This window comes from Strigops habroptila, chromosome 7 (assembly GCF_004027225.2).
Source record: "Strigops habroptila isolate Jane chromosome 7, bStrHab1.2.pri, whole genome shotgun sequence".
Taxonomy (NCBI): domain Eukaryota; kingdom Metazoa; phylum Chordata; class Aves; order Psittaciformes; family Psittacidae; genus Strigops; species Strigops habroptila.
The window spans coordinates 34,747,529-34,770,701 of NC_044283.2; the positions used below are offsets into that span (position 1 = coordinate 34,747,529).

Here is a 23,173-nt window from a genome sequence, read left to right on the forward strand (position 1 = left end):
GTGCATAGGATATTTTTTAATTGATATAAACTCTCCTACTTGCCATATGTAGATGTCTAATGGCTCCTTGGTGAGTTAATACAATAGGCTTAACTTCAGAGTTTCTTTTCAAGTGAAGGTTAAAAAGCTGAGGCAGCGTTAGCTGATAGAAACCCCCCCATTAATTCACAAGAGCAAGGCACAATTTGAGGAACTGAATAATTGTCCAAGGAAAACCATGTTTGTTTTCCAGCCAGAAAACATCCATGCGCACTATGCAGATCTCAAAAATAGTACAGGGAGAAGCAGCCAGCGGCTGCAAAGCTGCACAGTTTATTCTATTTCATTGTAGCTTGAAATGATGTTAAGCTCTTGCCTTCTACCAGTAACAACAAATGCAAAGAAATAAAATCCACAGTCAGTGACTTCTGGACTCATTCAGTAGCGCCTAATCGCTGTCAGTGGCTCTGCAAAACAGGCAGTTACATATCAACATGGGCTCCTGTAAAGACAAATGACTATAAATTAACTCGTTCTGTCTATGCCAAATAAGTGCTTTGAATTTAAAGTGCACACACACACACGCACAGAGGTGCAATGATCTATTTCCCATTGCTTTGATCTTGCTTATGCCGATCTTTTAATTCTTCAGCTGTCGGATCACCTGCATTACTCCCCATGCACTAATGTTTTAAAAATAGTCTGCCTGCTTCAGTCTCTCTCCCATTCACTCTGTGCCTTCTAAACCATACACCCTCAAAGCTGGTTTTATGTTTTGTTAAACTTTTTTTTCTGGCTCTCTACTGACTTGGGATACTGCCATAGCCTACAAATGACCTCCCTGTCTTCAAAGGCCTTCTAAAAATTACTCCTTCCATGAATGCCTATCAGCATTAATCACCCACAGGCAGCAGTGTGTACAAAGACATCAGTTCAGCTTTGAGATTGAAAAAGTGGTAGGTCACTGCTACATGAGAGGATAAATTTGATCTGCATTGTCTCTTTAATTGAGAGTACAGGCTCCTTGAGGTGGGAGGCACATCACTCTGCTGAAGCACTGTGTTTAGGCGAGGAAAGCTGAATGCTGGAATAGATAATAGATCTGAACTTGTATTTAGCCCCCTTCATTAGTTTTACTTGGGGAATACATATTTTAGTGCATTTTCTTTGGTTTGATACCTAGTAATTATATACTGCAAAGTGGTCTGTTGGGGGCTGTTTTCCAAACTGCAGTTTAAATAGAACTCTCCTCAGCAGTTTGAAGGGCTTGACAGTGAAACAGGATAGTTTGCCCCCCTCTCCTACAGGCCAGACAGTCATGCTTCTCACTGCAGCATTTCACAGGGCTTTGCATGACTTCATGCAAGCCACAGAGGCTATTTGGTCTCACACTGCGTCCTTAAGCTGGGGAGCCCGTGGCAACAAGATTTAGTGGATCCTAAAAGTTTATGCATGTTAAATAAAAATCAGCTAAATTAATAGATTAAAAAGCTGCCAGGGGATATTAAGCATAAAGATGCCATTCTTGGTTTAGGAATTCCCTCAACAGCAAACCTCTAGGGCTAAGTGGAAAATGTTGTATGATGGGATAGAAAACAAACTTGTAGTAGACCATGTCAGGCTGCATTGTGGGCTCCACACCTCCTGCCCACTGCCTGCATAACCACTCCTGCAGAGCCAGTTCTCTCTCTGTGGTCCTCTGTGTCTCCTTCTGCCTCAGGAGGAATCCCCACTTCACAGCTGCTCTATGGGGCCAATGCTGTTACACTAATTTGTGCAGCATGATTTCAATTCCGCTACCTGGAGCTTCTTTGTAGGCATGAATAAAGGAGAAAAGCTTCAGTGTTCTCTCTCACTAACTTTTCTTACACGCAGGGATCTAGTTTCTGGAATGCTGCAGTTGAGCCTGTAACCACAGTTCTGCCAGAGGCAGGAGACGGCGTCGCTACTAAATCACACCAAAACAAACCTCACTACCCATCCATTCCTTAACCCTCTTTGTCCATTCCAAATTCCCATTTATTCTGTATTCCACACATTTGCCAAGACAATGTCTTATCCAGTTGCAATCACGACTTTGTGATACCACAAGGGATGCAATTCTTTTAAAACTAGTGGAACAAATGCAAATTAAATGTAATAGTGAAAACCTAAAACCACCAAACAGAAGGCCCTGTGTCTGAGTCACACCTGGAAAATAACATAAAACCAGCTAGACTGTGCATCAACTCCCAATTTTGATCATTAGCACATGATGCAAACACCTTATTTAGTCACAGAGTTTTTTGCCTAACATCTGAAACATAAAACATAAAATCCTTCCTGACAAAGAAGTATGTCCAAAGCAAAGTGAATTTAAAAAAACAGGGAACTGAGATACGACACTCTGGGATTTGTTTAAAAACAAGGAAGGAGAATGACTGGCAGCAAAAAAGGCGAGAAAGGGGGCTGCTAAGCCCCTTACTTAACAGTTCTGCCACAAAGTCGTGGAGGGTTTCATGTATCCAACAAGATCTTAGCACAACTTGTTTCTGTCTCCTTATCATCACCGGCTGCTGTGACAAAGCAATTCTAAGGATGGATGAATGTTGTACTAAATCTTTCTGATTACTCTTGTTTTTATGACTAGTCTTATGAATCTTGGTGTACTTTAAAATCTTAACTCCTGGATTTGTGTTATGGGACAATTTCAGCTTTCATTATTACGAGAAGTTCACCTTTAAAGAAACAAATCTGTTAAATGTGAGCCTGAAAAGACTCAGCATCCAAAGGGTAATACAATGAATTCACTTGATACTTTCATAATTTTTATTATTTAAAAGCAATTCTCATCGTATTTGGGGTATCTGCTTAAGGAGTTTTGATAGGATCAGCAAAAGTGTTGCCAGCAAGGAACAGGAGTGAGCAGAGATGAGGGGACAGCAAAGGAGGGCATACACAAGCATAAAAAGAAGCCTGACTGTGGACAGAGAGTGATGAGAAAAGAGGAACCTGTATCTGAAAGGATGATACAGCCTGACAGCTGACATAACTAAAACATATGAACTCATTATTTTTGAAAAATACTCCTCTTTTCTAGTAATACATCTCAGAAATGACTTCTCCATTATAAGCATTCATTTCTTAAAAAAGAAAAAAGAACAGTTAGAAAAATATAAATCTTCTTTAAGGAATGCTTACCTATGTCTAAAATCTTTATTTCTTGGAGGGAGCAAGTAAAAAAGAACAGAAAAACATTATTAGAAAAACATTCAGAAAGGATGTTAAAAGATGAAAAGAAGGCAACATTTACATCTGTCATTAGTGAAGGGTGAATCATCATCTTTTGTCCACTCCTGTCGACTATGTAGGTTAACTCTTCAAATCCACAGAATAATTACTTGGGTAGATTACACTCTGACAGTTTAGATAAGCACAGTTAAAATTTTTTCACTTTGGTTTTAACTACTTTTTCAAACGTTTTGAAATCTTCTTTCTCAACTTTTTTTGTTCCCCAAAGCATTTGGAAACTCTAACTTTCACCATGTCAGAAATCAGTTCAGTACTTCAGTTTGCAACAGTAATTCACAACTCCAGAAGTCTGAGATGAGGAAAATACATACCTTAGTTCCAGAACACTAGTTACATTTCCAGATGGGAATATCCGCCGAACGTAGTTGAAATCCCCCACGTAAAGACTGCCATCTATCCCACAAGCTAAGGCAACTGGAGCCAGCAATTTATTACCATCAGCTTGACCATTACAACTTGGACAGGAGATGCTGCGACGTCTTCCATTGCCCATAATGCTACTAACAACTGGGGGTTGCTGAGATATAAATTGATTTTCACCATTTCCTTTGTAGAGGATTCCTGGTAGATAACATAAAAAACACAAACCAAGAAATAGTTCATAAAAACTTTGAATGTGCGTACATAAAATGATGCATAAGCATTCTAAATATTTAGTTGATTAATAATATAATGGACTTTTAATTGTTTCACCACCATATGTTTCTCACTACAAGTAACAGAACTTTATTAAAACATTTATAGTTAAATTTAAGTCACAGACACACAAAACACGAAATTATCTTGTCAACAAAACGTAGCAGAAACACTAGCATTTAAAACCCAAACAAGTTTTCAGTTCTTATTTTTAAATGCTAATAGTTTTAATAGTTATAATTCAGACAAAACACTGTCATGCTGAAGGAAATGCAAGGTGCCCTGAATGAAATCAAGGTCTGTGTTCCTAAATCTTTACAGTTCTGAAATTCCCCAGAAATGACTGGAATTCTAAATGTGCATGTATTATAAAAAATAAAAAAACATATTCACAAATTGTATTCCTAAAGTCCTACCATAACTAATTATTAATGTGATGTCAAATGTAATCTAAAGTGGATTATTGCTGCAAATTGTAAATATTAATTAAAGAGCTACTTCAAAAAGTTAGAGATTGCCTCAATTTTACATTATGAAAGACTCTTTACTCAGCTCACAACAAAAATGTACCTGTGGCAACAAAGCCTGCCTCAATACCACGTCTGCAGTTATAGGCAGTTATTAAAAATGTCAAAACAACAAAAAAAAAAAAAATGTGGTGCCAGGCCAACCTGCCTCTTAAACTTAATTCTGCTTTGAGGCATGAAAGGAACAATAGTTTCGTGAAGACAAAGCAATGTGCCAGCAGTATTTTTCTTCCTTATAGCCTCCGTAGGAAATCAGAGAAGAAAAATGTATGCTTTATGTTAAATCTTCAGTCTTAGGGAAAAAAGGTGAGTTAAAATGATGCTGGGATTATGTCTCTCAATGAATCCACTGAAGTGTACTCTACAAATGGTCAGCGATTATGATTATACTCGTAAGTCACAATTTATCTTTCCGTGGTATAATCCATGTAAACCGCATGTCACGTTGTAGTTTAGAGTGATACGCGTTTTATTGATTGTGTGCCCAGAGTTTCAAAGGCAGTTCGGGGCTGAGGGATACATTTCTCTTTTGAGTTGCTTAGAAGAAATTTAAGATGTATTCCTTTTTCTCTTCTCACTCCCAAAATGCAGTCTTTATTCTGAAGGATATGAGAAAAAAGACTGTATTTTCCTCTTTAAATGTGTAGGTGTCTTCACTACTTTTTAATGTTATAAAATTTAGGAGATTATAAATGTAAAACCAATATACCTGATAAAATTGGGAAGAATATAAATGCTTTACAGAAACCTAATGGCAAGTAATCTAAATAAGTAATCTAAATCAAAAGAGGGAGAACGTATTTTTCAGGAATAGTTAAAGCCAGAATGCATTAACGGTATACAAAATCCCCTCTCCTGCGATTACATCATTTATGACAATCATGGCACCATAATTTTGCCTGAAACAGCTGAGTTCTGTGATTTTCATCAGAGGAATTCTACAAGTCAGCACAGTACACTATTGCACTTGATTTATTCTGTCATTACCTTGAAAAATTGGTCCTTCACATTTCTCCTCTATTATTGCAGACTAAAAGATGTACATTAGACTATTTACTGCAGTAGTTCGGGATGTCCGCACAAACACTCTCTGCACTCTCTTCTGAATAAATTTCTCCAGCTCATCCACCTTGTCATTACAACTCTCCACTTCGTTTATTCAATTAGACACACGTCACTTTGGAAAGTCATTGCTTGTCAAATATACTCTTGAACATAATTTAAAGCCACCATCAATTTATCTTGTGAACAGAATCAATCTTATATATATATTTATAATTACAGTTCTTTACATTTTTAGATGAATTATCTTACAATAATCTGCACAGGGTTTTCCTGACATTTTAGATTAGGCACAATGACACCTTCTCCCTTGATTTGGTTACCTTGTTTTTCTACTAGTCAGAAGCAATGCTTTAGGTGGTGATTAGCAAAGCACAAAAAATAAGCTCACGTACTAGTGGGAGACCTCCAAGAGACACAAGGTACTGCAGACGTGATGTTCTTCCCACTGAATTACTTCTGCGCTCCTCCTTTGTGTGAAAATCCAGTACGACCAACTCCCACCTTGAGCCATGTGACTGTTTATTTTACCTTTCTTACATGCTTCCAGCCAAATTTTTCCAAATTTCCTCCTGTTCATTGTTGAGCTGGGGTTTCCGCAGCATGGCACCCTCAAGCCATGCTTGTGCCGAGTAGCACATTGGACAAATTTACCTTGGTGCTAAGGCACAGTTCTTGTAAATGTGTATTGTTCCTTCCTTTTTTTCACTGAAATTAAGGAAGACTCACTCACTAGCGACTGGACTCTGTCCTGAAACAAGGGGCACAAGTGCCCTGGATGACTCAAGGCAGTACCATTCGTCACCTGCTGTGTGCTGAGCCAACCACAGCACCCCAGGGAGGATTCACCTCAGGGAAGGATTTATACAGGAGAGTGTAAATGAGCCTCCAGAAGAGATGGTACCCATCTGCTAACTGCAGATGTGCTGGGGCTGGGAATAACATGACATGAAGAGGAACACCTTCTGTATAAGTGAGGGATTTAGTATTCAAGTGAAGAGCTCTCAGTTTGGCAGGAATGTCTCTTATTGCTGTTTAATTTTCACTCATTGTGAAAACTGGAAGTGGAAACATTGTTCAAGATATGGTTAACATACAAACAGTTAATGCCAGTAACAATGCTGACATGTACAATTGCTTTAGAAATAGCATCTCCTTAGCATCACTGAATTTTTAAAAACACTTTTAACATTTTTGGTTTGAGCTTTTTTTCGTAAGTGTATCTAACACAGGTTGACACTGTTTGATGGTTTTATTAATGTATATGTATTTATAGGATGAACATAACATTCACTGTAAAGCTCGAAGTATTTACCATATGCAAAACATTCCATAATTTCCTTTTTTGAAATTACAAAACAAACATTTGAAAAGTTAGAATGAAATACCTAAGGTACAAGGCATTTGAGTACTAAAACTAGCAAGAAGAAAATTAACTCCTTACCATTCTGAACATCCAGAACATGATGCTTATCCAATGTCCAGCCACCCATGTTGGAGGCATCCAGTTCATAACCCTGCAAAATGGCAGTCCGCTTTTCCCAGAGAGTTAGATCCAAGCAAGACTCATATTCATATCCTACAGACACTGAAATAACAGTAAATTTCCTCATTAAGTATAGGATCTCGTTCAAAAGAAGAGCTTAAAGAATATAATTTCCTTAAACTACATACGTTCTTCTGCTCTCCCAGGCTACCTGAAAATCCCTATGGCTTCCTTAGATGTAATGAAAATACTAAACAGATTCCAAAATCCTTCAAAAATCAATCTTGGGTTATTAAAATAATTTCAGCTATTAAAAGTGGATTAGGATGGGTACAAAGGAAAGTAATTTTGTGAAAGTCACTTGTGAAGTACGTCACAATGTTACTGTGCTCTAAAGTACAAGAAGCGTGCAGACTAAATACCATACTGTATTATGAGGCAGAGGACTACTTCATGGGGGAGAAACAGAAGTGAAAAATGACTGTGGTTTCTTTTTCCTTTTAAAGTAAATTGTTTCTTGTAATTCAAAGTTTAGATTAGTATTTTTCATATGTTTTAATATCTATTGATATTTCTCATGCTGCTAAACATTTTCTACTTAATGGACACAAGTATTTGAGATGTGCTTCCCTGTTTTCAAGACAATAGTAAAAATGCAAAAAACCTCCATAACACACATACCAACAGCTTCAGATAATCCATAGACTCTCTGGTTGTATGCATCAGTTTTATCCCATATGAAAGTGTAAGCCAGATTTGCGGATGCAGGGAACCACTTTTGGAAAAGTCTTCCCACCACTGCCACCATAAGATGAACCTTCATTAAATTAAATGGTATAACAGATTGGGTCATAGTAATCTTCAGAACAGATTTATATCCTGCAGCCCTGGAGCTTAAGTATGATAACTTCAAATCGGTTCCTGGTATTGTCGTTTCTTCATGAAGCACCTATGCATTGGTAAGAAAAAAATACAGTATTTGAATGATTTTGAAATTAAATAGAACAATGCAGATACCATAAAAGGAGGCCTGACATAATGCCACATGTCAATCCATTAGGAAGTATCATCTAAATCCAGGCTTTATTTAATAATGTAAAAAATACATAAATAACAACTTTTCATCTTTTTTTCTGAAGTCTAAATTATTTGTTATACTGAAGTTGCTTAGTTGATACTTTCTGCTGAAGGATTTCAAAGATCTCTCCTTTATTTTTATGTGGGGAAGGGAAGCATCCAGGAGAGGGAAAACATACCCAATTGCTTTTTCCGAAAGAGGCAAAAAAAAAAAAAATCTTTCATCTAAATTAAAACAGCCCCTTATGCTGCCACCCATGTCCCAACTATGGATATATATTAAAGGCTGTAGAGCTTCTAAGCACTGCAAAGCTTCAGATTTGGGTTGGGATGTCTTAATCATTCCTTTAGGAGCAGGAAGGACTTTAAGGTGGCTTATTATTTGCATTACCTGTGGATTGTAAATAGTTTAGACTAGAGCATTCTTCCATTTATTTTGAAGACAGATAAGTAGGATGCCTCAGGGAAAGCTTTTCCATATTTCCTGATCAATATTCACTACTCAGACATCAGCTCACCACTTTCTCATTTCAAAGAGGTGCAATGATTCAATTTGATTTCTAAAAGGTTCCTCCCCTCCTCTACCTTGTCTCTTCCTCCAAGCTGAGAAGCTTTTGTGGGTGATGGATGGACATGAAAGGTTTCTGTGTAATGCGGATGAAGACAGCCTATACTGTCCTATACCTCAGTCAAGATATAAACACTGACAGCCAGCACTTCAGGTGAACAGCTGCCAAGTATCCCAGCTTATTGGGGGAGGGGAAGTAAAAAAACCCCTATCCAGACACATCTATAAAAGTAATGTTTCTCTGAAGAGAACAGAGGGGAAGGGAGGGCAAAGGATGCTGAAGCACAAGCCCAAAGCCTTGGTGGTGTCAAAGGAGCACTCCTGGAGAAGTAAATTTGGAAGGCTTTACTTTACTTTCCTGTCTCCTCATCCTAAAGCCTAAAGACCAGACACTAATTAATATTAGTGGAAAGCAGACTTCAGGGAGAGCACTGTCACAAATACTAGGCTTGAGATGTCAGCCGGATCAAAAGCTGGCTACTAAACAAGCACTAAGTTAGCTCTCTATGCTAGAGAAATCCTTGGGCACTGCTTTTAAACAACTACTGTCTCTGCTGAATAGGGTAAAATAATGTGGTTTATGCTCTTGAGGAGGGCAACGGGTGCTTCAACATTCTCTACATTAGCAATTTTGCTGGTTTATAAAGAACGATGTATATGGTATTAATTATATCTATCTCCTTCCCAATAACAGTAACAAAAAATCAGAAATAGTATTTTGACTCATTATCTGGCATGAATGGTTATTTGCATTTGATATATGTAGACATAAAACTTCTTCTCCAGTAAGACTATAACAGAGCTGTAGGAAATAAAGGAAGAATTGGAAGATACTAGAAGAATGAAATTCAGATTTATAAATTCTTAATTCTTAATCTTCAAATGTTTCTTTTTTTCCCCACCAAGAACCATCACTGAGAAGAAATGACAAGCAGTATCATCACTTGCAAGGAGGTGAGTGGCATAATTTCTGTTTGTAAATCTAGTCTGCTCTCTCTCAGCCTGATACACGCACAGCAGCTAAGCCAGAGAACAAGCAAATCTCCTCTACACAAACACCCCCCTTCTCTAGAGAGAGAGTGATTGTGAACATATTCCATTTCTAAGATTTTGAAGGAAAAATATAAACCACCCAGGAACAAAAGACAAATTCCTCCTCAAGACATCAGCAGGACTCTCATATACTGCACAATAAAACTAGTCTAACGGAGGTCTCTGTAAGCAAGAGGAGAAAGAGAAATAATATGCTTGTAATAGGACACAATTTAATGCACTTCACTAGTCTCCTGTTATGGCCACTACTTCTTTTACAACTGCAACTGTGGAAGAGCAGTGTTAAACACTTAGGTGGTTTTCCAGTACTCTTGGCTGAGATAACAGGCAATAAAGAGGACACCTTGAAGTTTCAATTGCCAAGAAATTCCACTGTGTATTTGGATTACTATCAAATTAGAAACTAGGACACTCATGCAGTTCTCAGCGAGGTTTAAAACAAAACCCAAACCCCTATTATTAGTTTCTGCAGAAGCCTCAAATATCTGTTGGAGATCTGTCTTACAACTTCCTTTTTTCCATAAAATATCCCCCATAGTAACTTATTTTCTTGAGAACTTTAGAAATGTAGAGGTAAGGTTAGGCAACTCAATCTCTCTCCCAGAATCAAGCATTGCAAAGAGAATTCAACAGCTTAATGTTCATCCGAAAAGTTAAATCATCAGGCACAACAGAGAGCATCCTATGGGAGCCATGACAACACATCAATTGTAAAGCAACCAGGGAAGTCCCTGGGTATAAAAGTAACACCAGGAATCGCCCACACAACCAAGCTGTCTGTGCTTTAGCTTTCCCAGATAGAGTATCAAACTGGCTCCAGAAAGGCTGATACCCTAGGGGTATCAGGGTACCCAAAGAGTTATATATAGCCCAGCCACTAAATTCTAATGGCTGACATTTTATTTATGGATGATCAAGCTTCTCAGGAGGACAGCCATGAAATATTTAACCTACAGGACTGAGATAAGGGTCACCCCAATTTTCACAAAGACAGATTTTGTTGTCCTGACGGTTCAGCTGGTGTCTGAGTCACATAAATTGTGCAGGGCTCCTCATCTCTCCTGGCCAGCAGGACTAAAGCTGCTCAGGCTCTGGAATGCTTTCCTGATCCAAAATATAAAATGATTCAAGTGACAAGCTCTGATGGAATTGAGAACCCTGATTAAGTAATTTAATTCAATTAGGGAGAAAAATGCCTGCTGTACTGCTGTGATTTTTTTTGGCAAAATGAGCAACTTCAATAGAGGATTTGAGAACAAATTTCACAAATGAGTGCAAACTTCAGTCCTAATGTCAGAAAAAAGTTCTTTGCCGAGAAGTAACAGCTGAGCTGTTGCATAAAAATATAACATCATCTTGGTTTGAGAGACGTAAAGATGGCATTTTTAGATACAGCTATATATTGGCAACTACTGCTGTTACACAAAGGTTGAGACCAAGGAGTACTAAAATTATAGTTCTTTAAGTAGAAGCTGAAACTGCTCATTTCAAGATGGAAAAATCTTTTCTTTTTAAAAAAAGAGTTCCCCTAGAACTGAGGTTCTTAAATGAACTTAGAAAGAAATAACCTTGAGTTAACAATATAAAGCAAGGAGAAATTAAAGGGGAAAAAAAACCTTTTCTTTTTCCCCTAGACTTAAAACATTGCTGAGATACCACAGAGAAGAGGAATAGGAAGAAGACATGCACATATGGGAACCTAAAAATGTGTCCATAAAAGAATAAATCAAGAAGTGTATATAATGCTTCAAACAGAAAGCAAGACAAAAGAAAGTGTGCTGGAAAACAAAGGAAGCATAGATTTGGCTCTAAAAGTAATCTCAATTTTTTTCTCACAACAAACTTGAAGTTCTGGAGGTTTCAGCTAAGTGAAACTAGGATGCAACATGCATGTAATACTGGAATATCTAGACATCCTATTACACTTCATGTTTAAATGATAATAGAGGTTAATTTATTTGCTGAAAAATTGGCCACCCTGAAGTTACAAACAATCGTTTTATTAAGACACTGAGGCCCATGTTTTATCCTGAATTCTTCTGGGTAAATAATTTTTGCCGCCTTCTGCTGTATAGTATTGCCAGTTTTGAGAGAGAGAGTCAGGGGAGGGGAACCTCAAACACATAACAGGAAGGAAAACTTTTCAGTTTTCATTCTCCCACATACTGGAGGTGATGGAAAGAAGCTGCTCAGGACCTGCAGAAGGCATCTTGCAAGTGTACATAACAGTGGATAACAGAAGTTCAGGAGAATGAAAGACTCAAAAACTCAATTTCAGAATTGCTCATTGTGACTCACATGTGGGTTTCTGCCAGACCATACTGCAATATGTGGCAAACAGATATTTATTATATCAGGAAAAAGACAGCAACAGTATTACCTATCACATACAAGCAGCTCCAGCTTAACCTGATCTCCCTCATCTGCATGCAGTTTACTGTCTTGTTCCACACTGATTAATCTCAGGTAGTTAGGTCTAGGCAGAGCATGCTAACTTGCAATTAAAAGTAGATAAAGTCATGCCTAAGTAGTCCAAATTTAGTTAACATGTTATTTATTATCACCACTCTTGAGGGGTCTCTGGTCACCCCTTTACCCACTGCATTTGTTCTTTCCCCTTGCTTACTTTCTTTTTTCATTTTCTTTTGTGCTGCTTCTTTGGTACAGACTTTAATTCCCACTCTGATCAATTTGGGATTCATAAGCTACTAAGTACACTCTTTTGGAAACATTATCTCCAGGGGATGATGAGGCACTTCAAGGGATGATGATTACAGCAGCACATCATTTTCTCCTGTAGTACGTGACAGTGAGTGCTGTCACACCACACAAACAGGGTGAGTAGTACTGACTGAAGGAACATGGGGAATGGTTTCTTTCTCTGTGCCTTCATGCAGTCTCCCACACTTGAAACCAGCATCGTCTCTTTTTTATGAAAACATCTATAGCAGTTGGAGCTGAACAGTCTGGAGCTGAACAGACAGCTTTGAACGGAGTCTAGCTTTGTCCATCTTTTATCAGGGCAGTCATTTTTTTGGGAGACGGACTGTTGTGCATTATGCATTTCTGAGAGGAACATGACCCTAAAGGAGTACCCTAAAGGCACAGCTGTGCAGCTCCCACTTACCGAAGCAGGGGATTGTATGTGTGATGAGCAAAAAATATAGAAGAAAATACTCCTTGATGGTTTTCTTTTTTACACAGTACTGGAACCAGATTTTTGCATACATAACGACAGTACTATTTTTACCTCATTATAAATGACGCATCAACGCCAACTGCCTAGAATCCACTGAGAACACCATCTTTCCTTCCAGCTGGTTTTCTACAGAAATCAAGTTGACCCAGCAGTCCTGCCTGTCAGACCTCCCACCTCACCATTTCTGAACCTGGTAGCCATTTCAACCACATTTGAAATAACAGTAGAAAGCCTTACAGGTAATTCAGTTTCTTAAGGGTTTATAAAACAAAGGGTTCAGGAAGGGAAGAAGTAGGCAAGCTCTCCCATGAGAAAAAAAAGGCTGAATGCAGTCCACAGGGGAAGGACTAGATGTGACAGATAGCTGGAATTTTAGCAATGGGTGGGCATTAGTAGAAATCCAGACTTCATTAGTCCTACTGCTCATGAAATGACTTATTTACGTAGACATTACAAGTGTTTTTTGAAAACATGTATTTTCTGACATTCTTCTATTACTACTTTTTTCTTGATTTATACCCCATCTAAGCCATTTTCCATCACTTCAGAAACTGAATCTATCATCTGTTGCTGAAACAAGTAAATCAGAGCTGTTGTTCAGTGGACTGTTTTTTTGCAAGTACTTGCTTTTAATTGACTTGCAACTATCAAAGGCACAGAAATGATAGCAAGGATAAAAGCAACAATTTTCTAGCACAGTCTAGATTTGTATGAGCGTTTAGTTGTAATTTTTTTACATCTTTACTTTAAACCTGTTCCTACCATGAACCGCTTAATGATTTTGAGAGCTTTAAGAGCTCTGCATGAAAACATATGAATACACTTTCTATGTTTCCCTTGAAGAGGCAAGCATGTTCCTTGGTGAATGGGAAAAAGAGTGCCCTATGTAATTATGACATTGCGAAGGCAGGGGAGAGAAAAAGAAAGAGAAAAGAGAAAGAGGGAAAGGAGAGGAAAAGAAAGAGGGAAGCAGAAAGAATGCTGTTTCACTAGGAAAATCAGTAGTTTATAACTTTTTTAAATCAGAAATCAATGAGATAAACATTACTTCTTGAAATGCAACTCTGCTTTAGGAGCTGAGGAAGACAGTATTAGTGATTAGTTATTTGAGATGGAGGAATTTAATACACCTATGTTGGAGAAAAAACATTCCAGCCACAGCTTTTTCCATTAAGCTTTTTCCATTTCCATTTTAAGTTTTACTTTCAGTATGACAAGTTCTGAAGAAGTCGATTAGCACACATGCTCATTGTTTTATAACCCTGTCCTCAGTGTTACAGAAATTTCTTTTAGTTTACAAAGATCTGAATGTCATGCTATTTAATAAATTTAGGACTAAACAGATAAATGGAACTGTATGGGTCTTTCAGACATAGTGGAAAAACACCCTTCATTTTCAGTTTCTGAGGTGCATTTCTAAGAAGAGGGCAGTCAAAAAAGGCAGATGTACTATAATGTGTCCATTTTGATGGGCTAATGCCTGGTTGCTGAAGACATTCTGTAAACTAAATGATGAAAACATGCAAACAAATACAAAACCAGACACTAGTGTACACCAAGCTTTCTTAGTTTTTTTAAATCATCCCACAGAATAAATAAATTGAAAACAATCATGTTGCAAATTCTTAGCACTTAGTCAGCATTATTTATTTTAAACAGTAGTTTTCACTCTTTTCATTATGGTTGCTTAATACTAGCCTGTGACAAGATGCTGTTTATTTGAAGCACACTTTACCTGTGTCTCTGGGATGACAGGACTATCTTCAGGAGAAATTCTGAAGAAGGTGGATAAAGGTGATGACACGATAACAGGGTTTGGCCTTACAAATCCGCTCAGATCACAACTAGGAATGTCATTTTCTTCCTTCTTCATGACCAGGGTATCCATGACATAAAATACATTCCAGGGAATCCATACTGTGTGATACTGTGTCAGAAACGGTGATCGCTCAAACACCAGTGTCAGAGAGGCACCACCATTTGCTACCAAGTCAAACCTAGGAAAAAAACCCAACAGGGCTAGCTAGTCAGCAAATTTCCAAAGCCATCCACAGGCACCATTTTACGGATTGATTCCTTATTCCATTGCACTGCTCTGAAGGCAGAATGGCTCTACTGGGAACAATGGAGAAATCAATTAACTTATATTACATAATACTGCATTAAGAGAATGGAGAGTTTGGGATGCTGCATTTAAATTAAGCAAACCCTTCTACTTGTAAAGTATATAATCAGCATGTTTTATATTTGAAAAATGTCAAAAGTACAACTTTAGCCAATCACTTTTTTCAAGTCTTTTGTTTCCATTATTTTATTATTATAATCTTATTTTTACAAGCAGCTCTTCAGTAATGCCTCTGCTGTCTTTATGACTTAGAAGCGCTTCAAAGGGAACTTACATTCCATCTTGGCGAGTGATTGTATATCCGTAATCTGGATAGTGTAGAAAGGAGACATTGACTCCAATAAGCGGCGTTCCATCAGCAGTTAATACTTGGCCCCTTATGACGGATGCAAGACTGTGAAAAAGATGCAGGATCAAATTACAAATTAGCTTTTATCGTTCTCTTTTGAATGAGTAAGAGCCAGTAGAGTGAACACCGCCCCCCCACCGCCATGGTATCAATTACCATTATAAGAACATTCCTGAGACTCTAACCCTTTTACGAATTCACATAATTTGCACTGTATAAACAAATGCCTCAAAATCTACAGATAATTTAGTCTCAGTACCGTTGATTTTACTTCGGTTCATTTTGTCTGTACTGAATTCCTAAGACCAGAAATTCACTGAAGAATTTTAAGAAGTTACAAGCTCTAGATGTTCCCACTGTGTCATACCTCTGGCAGACTCTTAAAGAACAACGTACTTTTCAATTAGTATCAAAGCAATCTGTAAAACTGCAGGGACTATGAAGTACAAAATTTAAAAGAGCAATAAGGAACACTGGTGCAACAACTTTTAATCAACTGCTGTGCCCAAACACATTAATGCAGTTAAATTACTGCAAACGCAGTAGTTCTAGTGTAAATCATCTTCTTTCACTCAGTCAGATTCCAGACACCTGCTTCCTGTTACTGGTTTATTTTCAGGTCATTACTGCTTCGTAGAGCACCAGTCAAATAGTTTATGCAATTATACTGTCGTGCACTTAACAGTTCTATTACATTAATTCATAATTTATATTATTTAGTGAGCTCAGTTTAAAAAGTGCAGCTTTGCTTTTCCTTCTGAAGTGTTTTCATTGCTTTGATATATTTCCAACTGTGCTAGCCCAAATTAACTGGTTAAATAAAGATTTATTTAATCATTAATGAAGTGCCCTGATAGAATACAGGTACGAAGCATGGCAAACACCTTCTGTAACCTACTAGCTCCCACAATTTGAATTTTGCAGGAAATGAGACAAAATAAGCGAATAAATATCTTATGAGAAAAGGTCTTTGCTGAAAGTCCATGCCATGAATTTTGCAATCGGAGTGGATCTTCTCCAAATGGGAATCTCGCACTCTTCAATTTCTTTCGTATTCATGAGTAAATGATAATTCATACTCACCTTTTGTTAAAAGGACTTTCCCCAGGTATGACATGAGTGCTGTCTGCTCCAATGAGAAAACTGATCCGGTCATAAAATGCTTTGGCAGCTTGCTGAGATGGAGACTGTTGGCTTTGGCCGATAATATCTTGGGGATCAGGTAGTCCACGACAATAAGGCTGGTTTTGGCAAGAACTCTGCAAACAGCAGTCAGGATCCATACAGTCAACCAGCCCATCTGTTGGCAGAAAGTCACAGAAATGAACAAACTCTTCCTCCTGCCCCTTTACATGTCAATGAGCCAGCCAGCAGAGAGAGAGAAAAACCTAATTAGTATGAAAGAATACTAATAATTAAGACTTTAATGAATTCACTTTCAATCTCGGAAAGAGAGTTTGTTTCCACTGAGTTCTTAAACTCCCCTGGAAATCATGCAAGCTGAATATACTCAGCATCATGTATTTAATACTTTTCTGAAAACATGTTGAACAAACCAGAAAATGAAGGTGCTCAGGCTCTGCATAAACTGTTAACTTATAAATATTAAAAATTTAGGTGGGTCTAAGTAGCTTTTATCTGAGGTTATTTGGCTTGGTAGAGAAAAGAAACAAGTAACTCCCACTCTGCTGTGATCTTGAAGTTCTTTAGCATATCTATGCTGCAAGTAGCTTTAAATATTTCACAACATTTATCAAGATGGATTCCTTTATACCTTGGCAGAAAGATTTTGTTGCTAGTGGCAAAGGCAATTTCCACAACTATTTTGCATGAAAATGTATGAGAGAACAAAATCTGTATTTAACATTTAGATTTTATTCTGAATAAACTGATGAGGAATGCTGGCCACTATAACCAAGATTTAAACACATGGGTGTTTTTATGCTTATGTAGTGAAATATTCACATATAAGGAGCATTAGATCTGTCACATCACTGGAAATCTAATTTGGTGAAAAATTAAAATCAAGATCAAATTGGTAACTACTAATTTGTTGTAAGTAAAGTCATAAGGCAAATAAGCCTAGAAATGTCAGCTACAGAAAAAATCTAGATGAATGTAATATGGTATCACATAGCTGATAATTGTTTCCCCAAAAGAACAGCAAGACTGAAATAGCTCAAACATTTTATTATTCCATTTAGATTAGAGGGGGAGCTTGCTTGCTGCACTACACTGAAAAATATACCAATGCAGCACTCAGAGGAAGCCCAGAACTGCTTCTCTCACAAAAGAATCTAGCTTTAGAGTAAAACTTCTTTCCGAAGGGAAAAATATCATCCACTTTTGTTCAATTATATGTTGAAAGAGTGTAAGTAAACAGAGATCTTCTAAAGGTACTCCTCTAAATATTGCTGTGCTACATGGATCAGTTAGAGCATTGGCAAACTAGTAAAGGACTGGGATTTCTATTATTTTGTGCATTGAAAATTCTTATTTGACTCAGCTGACATTAAAGTCAGTTCAGGGAGAATAAAAGGGATGAAAAAGTCACCATTAAGTAGATAAAAGTGTAAACTTTTTTTAAGAGAAAAAAAAGAACATTGATTTTTCCTGGAATGAGGATATGCCAGAGGGCTGTGTTGCCATTCAGACAGATCTCAACAGACTGGAGAAATGGGCTGACATGAAACTCATGGAGTTCAACAAAGAGAAGTGCAAAGTCCTGCACCTGGGGAGGAACAACCCCATGCACCAGTACATGCAGGGGGACAACTGGCTGCAAGGCAGCTTTGTGCAGAAGACCCTGGAAGTCCTGGTGGACACCAAATCGAACAGGAGCAAGCAACATGCCCTTGTAGCAAAGAAGGTGCCGATGACACCTTGGGCTGCAATTAAAAGCAGCCTCAGCACTGGGGAGGCCACACCTGGAGCGTGCTGTGTGCAGGCTGGGCTTTCCAGTGCGAGAGACACTGACATATTGGAGAAAGCTCAGTGAAGGGCCATGAAGATGGTTAAGGGCTTGACACATCTCTCCTATGAGGAAGGGCTGAGAAAGCAGAGACTGTTCAGCGTGGAGAAAAGAAGGCTCAGGCAGGGGAATCTCATCAATGTGTACACATTGTACCTAATGGGAGGGTGAAAAAAAGACCACCTTTCAGGGTACCCAGCGAAAGGACAAGAGACAATGGGCACTGACTGAAACACAGGAAATTTTGTCTAAACATCAGAAAAACATTTTTTTTTTACTGTGAAAGTGGTCTGACACTGTAACAGGTTGTCCAGGGAAGTTTTGGAGCGTCTATCCTTAGAGATACTCAAAACCCTAAGCCACATGCTCTAGCTGACCCTACTCTAAGCAGGGGGTGGGACTAGATGATTCCAGAAGCCTTTGCAACCTCAAATAGTGTTGTGAGTTTGTGATTTTCTAGTCTCATTCTTGTACAGTATGAAACCCTTTCCTAAGTGAAGTACTGATCTCCCTTGCTGGTCACTGATTCAGGATCTAGAAGCCTGGATCAGTGACAAAGCTGGGGGCACAGACGGTTAAAAGCTTAGTTTGGGGGGTTTGTATCTCTGTATGGTCTCCCAGGCAATATCTGGTGCAGTTGCCAAAGAAATGCTTAAATTTCTTCATTCATCTTTGTTAGTTTATAAAAAGCAAATGTACATCTGGAGTATAGTCTGCAGGTCATAAAACTGCATGAGATTGACACCTTCTGAACTAATCAGCTGGAAATGCATTTTTACAAGCCTCTCTGCTAACATCAATCAGAGAAAGAATCTCATTTTCACCAGCTAAGATACAGGGATATGCTGTTTGTTATTTTTCTGTGGAGTTTATCAGTAACTTGCCCAGGCGAGTGACGGATGGTTATGAATCTGGCTCCTTATAACTTGAGAAAACATTTTTCATTCTTTCTCTGTACTTATGTGGCTAGAGCTATCTAGTACCACTAAGTTGAGTACTCTATTGCACTGTGTGAAGCTGAGTAAAATTTCCTTTCCAAAATGATTCTGCAAAAGTATTGATGAATTTGTTTAGCCTGAAAAATATGAGGCTCAGCTCAACACTAGCTTATCAGTTCTATCACTCAAATATGATAGTGAAATTATAAAGAAAATAGAAACTCCTACAGACAGCTGGACAATCATTATGAGTCTCAGAAGGCTGTTTATATTTTTTAATGTAAGTGGTTATTCTATATACAGAAGACGTAATGAATACATTATTGTTTTCTTCCCCAAAAACTAAATTCTAGCTGTAAAAATCTTGACTAATGTTATTTTTCCTGTTGTTGCGAAACGCACAGAATTGCCATGGAGCATGGTCTGTTGATCAGGTTGCTTGGAGAGACTAATAAAACCACCAAATATTAAATGAGAGGAGTCAAGACAGAGATAGGATGTATCAGTGAGCATGTTTGCTTTTGAATGGAATTTAAAGGGTATATATAAAACTGCTGGAAGGAAGAAAACTAGAGGGACAAAATAAGTCCTGGGTACAAGTTCTGCCCAGTGTCAAGGGGAGATCATGGCCAAGGACTTACATAAATCACACTGTTGCCAAATAAGCGATTATATATTTAGGTGACAGAAAATCTCCATGAAGTGAAATTCACTGTCTACATAGGAAGAACACAGTTTTGAAGTTATGATCCTGGTCATCCCACCACGATGGTTTTGGTGGCTGTGGCACACTAAGGCAAGAGGCTAGAAAGGACAGAAAACTGTATTAAGAAACCTCAGTTATCCTCACATTGCTCAATTTTACAACAGGCTATAATGAACAGACTCAATTACAGACACCAAAAAAGACTGCCTGTAGGAGCAGCTGGTTGGAAAAGCCACAAAACAGAAAGAGCGCATGATTTGTTCCTAAGCAGTGCACAAGGACCTTGTTCAATGTTACTATTGCAGTATCTCTATAAGCGTACCTACAGCATACTCACATCCAACACTCCTGTTGGAGTGAAGAAGCCTAAATATAAAGTGTTGGGCTCTAAATGAGCTGTCACTCCAGAAAGAAATTGTGGAGTCACCATGGATAAATACTATGGATATATCAACCCAGCACTCTCCACACCATAGATGCAAACAAAAAGGTGAAGAATAATGGGACGTGTTGGAGCACAAACCAGAGAACATGACCATGCCACTGTATCAGTCCTAATTCAAGTACAAAGCTCCTGGAATTTCCTGAGCTTGGGTTATCCTTGTACTTACTAACCCTTCTGACATTCAAAACATCCTGTGGCAGTAATTTCCTACTTTAATTATCAGGCTGCTAGTATACCCAAGAAAATATAAGTTCACAGTTGTCCTATTACGTTCTTTTGCTAAGCATTTGCCACTATGCAAGTCATCCTTAAAGAGAAAGGAAATTATCTGCAAGACTCTCAGAAATCTGCATTAAAAGGCAGATGAGTAATAATCATCCCATCATATGTCAATGGTATCTAGAAGGGAAAATGATCAAGTATGCCTTGATGTCATTAGCATTTCCTATGGAGAATATTCCCATTGAGGTCATTGGGATGCTCATGTTCATAGAATTTGAACAGTCAGTCCCAGAAAGAGCTAAGAATCAAAGGAACAGCAGACATTGTTATTAATTAATTATATTAATATATTTATTATATTAATATATAAAATATATTTATATTAAAATATATTTACATTTTTATATATATAAAAATATATTTATATATTAATATATAAAATATATTTTATCCAATGTAGAATGAAACATAAACATTAACCACAGCACATCAATTAGCTAACAGCCGAGATAACTTTAATTATACAACCACTGAGCCTGGTTCGATGTAAATCACACTACCTGCAGTCATGGTATAAACGCAGCATAAATGCTCAGATAACCTAATCTCCCACAATACACAAATACAGCAGAGGCATCCTTGTGCCATTCCGTGCAGCTGTCTGGAATTTGAATGGCTTGCTTGGGAGATTAGTGGGCTGATTGCAGGTACTCCTGGAAAGGGAAGAAACACTGCTTCTCTTTCCAGGTGGGTTTCTGGCAAAAAAGACTTTCTTTTCCCAGTTTTGTTTGGTATGCTTCCAGTTTTTAATTTAATTTAATTGGTATAATTTAAACCTTTTCTTCAGCCACTAGTCAAAGACTGACATGAATATGCTCGGTATTGAAGCATATGAATTAAAATAAGGTCTACTGAAAGAGAAATGCCAGTGACAAATAGCATTATATAGGTCAATCATGGTAAAGCAACCGTTTGGCCAATCCCTTCTTCATACATAGGCTCTTAATGTCTGTAAAGGAAATAATGAAAAAATTTGAGAGAAATAAGTAACAAAATACCAGTATTAGACTTTTTTTTTCTTTTTTTGCATTATTGTTCTTTCTTCTTGAACTTTAAGTCATCCTGTTTGATATTTCTGCTCCAATTCGTTTTCCCTTTTTCCCTTTTCCTCCAAAACCACTATTATGGTTAGGAGAACAATTGTTAGGAGAACAAAAGAAGGAGCATCTTCTTTTCCCTTGTTCTGTTTATGTTCATTCCTGTCCACCTTGCTCCTCCTTCCTCCCACTGCTCTGTTACCTGCTCTTGACTCTTCCTCTGATACGTCACATCCTTCTATTATCTTTAATGTTTACTGAACCTGTTTTAGTCTATCACTGGGCTTCCAACATTTTTCCCCTACACAATCTATTTTTTCCTTCAAGTTGTTCATGCATTAACCTAGTTTCTTCTTCTCTTTGTTTTGTCTCTTTTCATGCTTGCAGGTTTCTCTTTCTTCCTTATGTTCACAATCTCCTGGTCCACCTGAACTCAATTCCCCAAACAGCATAGCCCTGCATGGAAATGCTGTGGCTAATTGTTCCACTTGCTCCCTTCCTACATGCAGAAATTCAGCTTCACACTAGCTCAGATTGCATATACCAGATTGCGCCAGATTCTTTAGGCTCCTAAACGTACAAAGCTGACTCAAAATATACAGTATGCAAAAATCAAATGATGTGTAAAGCAATAAACAGCAGCAGTGTTTTAACTGTGTTATTTATTTTCCTCAAGAAGTAAATGCTGCTGTTATTTATGGTTTGTGATGTCTGAGATCCCAACTGCAGCTGTGATGCGAAAACGTAAAGCCAACCAGCAATGACAAAGGCATATGCAGTCTAAAGCTGAAAAACAAAGTCACAGATGACTTTATCATCATCCAGAAGCCCTAATGGAGTTTCTTATCTTTGCTCTGAATCTGAAGGTGTTGAACAAAAAGAGTTGATGTGAGAAGGGGAAGAAAGACAATAAAAGCACTATGCTGATCTAATATTTGACTGCATTCACATTTAATCTTGTTTTTATGTGGGTTTTTTGCGTGATTCTGGAGTCATGCCAAAGCAAGCCCCTCTACGTTTCCTACCCTGCAGCAATGATTGTAGATTGATTCCTTAAGTCAACACTCCTGCCTGCATCTTGCTGCAGATTGTTACCTGTCACCTGAATGACAGACTGCAGAAAAGCAAGCAAAAAAAAACTGAACCAAAACCCAAAACTTTTGGGAGCATCCTGTCAGTTATCTGAGCGTTCACAGGCTATGGAGGGATAAGATCTCTGTAGACTGGGAAACCTACTGTTTCCAACAATAGTATCATAGGTCGAAACATAAACTCCCTGTTCAGCCTTTTCTTTTGGGAAAATTTCCTTGTGAGGTCACTGAAAATTTGAACTCCTTTCTTTTCTTCCCCTCCACTACAGTTCACAGAATTGAGACTATGATTTATTCCAGTATAAAAGAACACTGCAGGGAAACTAAGGTGACACCCATCATTTTCTAAGT

At 37.9% G+C, this 23,173-nt stretch overlaps 1 protein-coding gene across 27 annotated transcripts in view; it reads right to left on the reverse strand.

The window, feature by feature from the left end:
• TENM3 (teneurin transmembrane protein 3) overlaps positions 1-23,173 on the reverse strand; it is an 817,612-nt gene that overhangs the window by 39,337 nt on the left and 755,102 nt on the right. For 24 of the 27 annotated variants that reach the window (XM_030491587.1, XM_030491600.1, XM_030491599.1 and 21 more), the window contains 7 exons: positions 16,436-16,652; positions 15,278-15,397; positions 14,614-14,875; positions 7,663-7,930; positions 6,940-7,083; positions 3,582-3,831; positions 3,160-3,180 (listed from right to left, as the gene is read on the reverse strand). In XM_030491587.1, coding sequence (XP_030347447.1) covers positions 3,160-3,180; positions 3,582-3,831; positions 6,940-7,083; positions 7,663-7,930; positions 14,614-14,875; positions 15,278-15,397; positions 16,436-16,652 — 1,282 coding nt within the window. The remainder of the gene's footprint in view (positions 1-3,159; positions 3,181-3,581; positions 3,832-6,939; positions 7,084-7,662; positions 7,931-14,613; positions 14,876-15,277; positions 15,398-16,435; positions 16,653-23,173) is intronic. The other 3 variants (XM_030491598.1, XM_030491593.1, XM_030491610.1) reach the window with 1 other exon arrangement.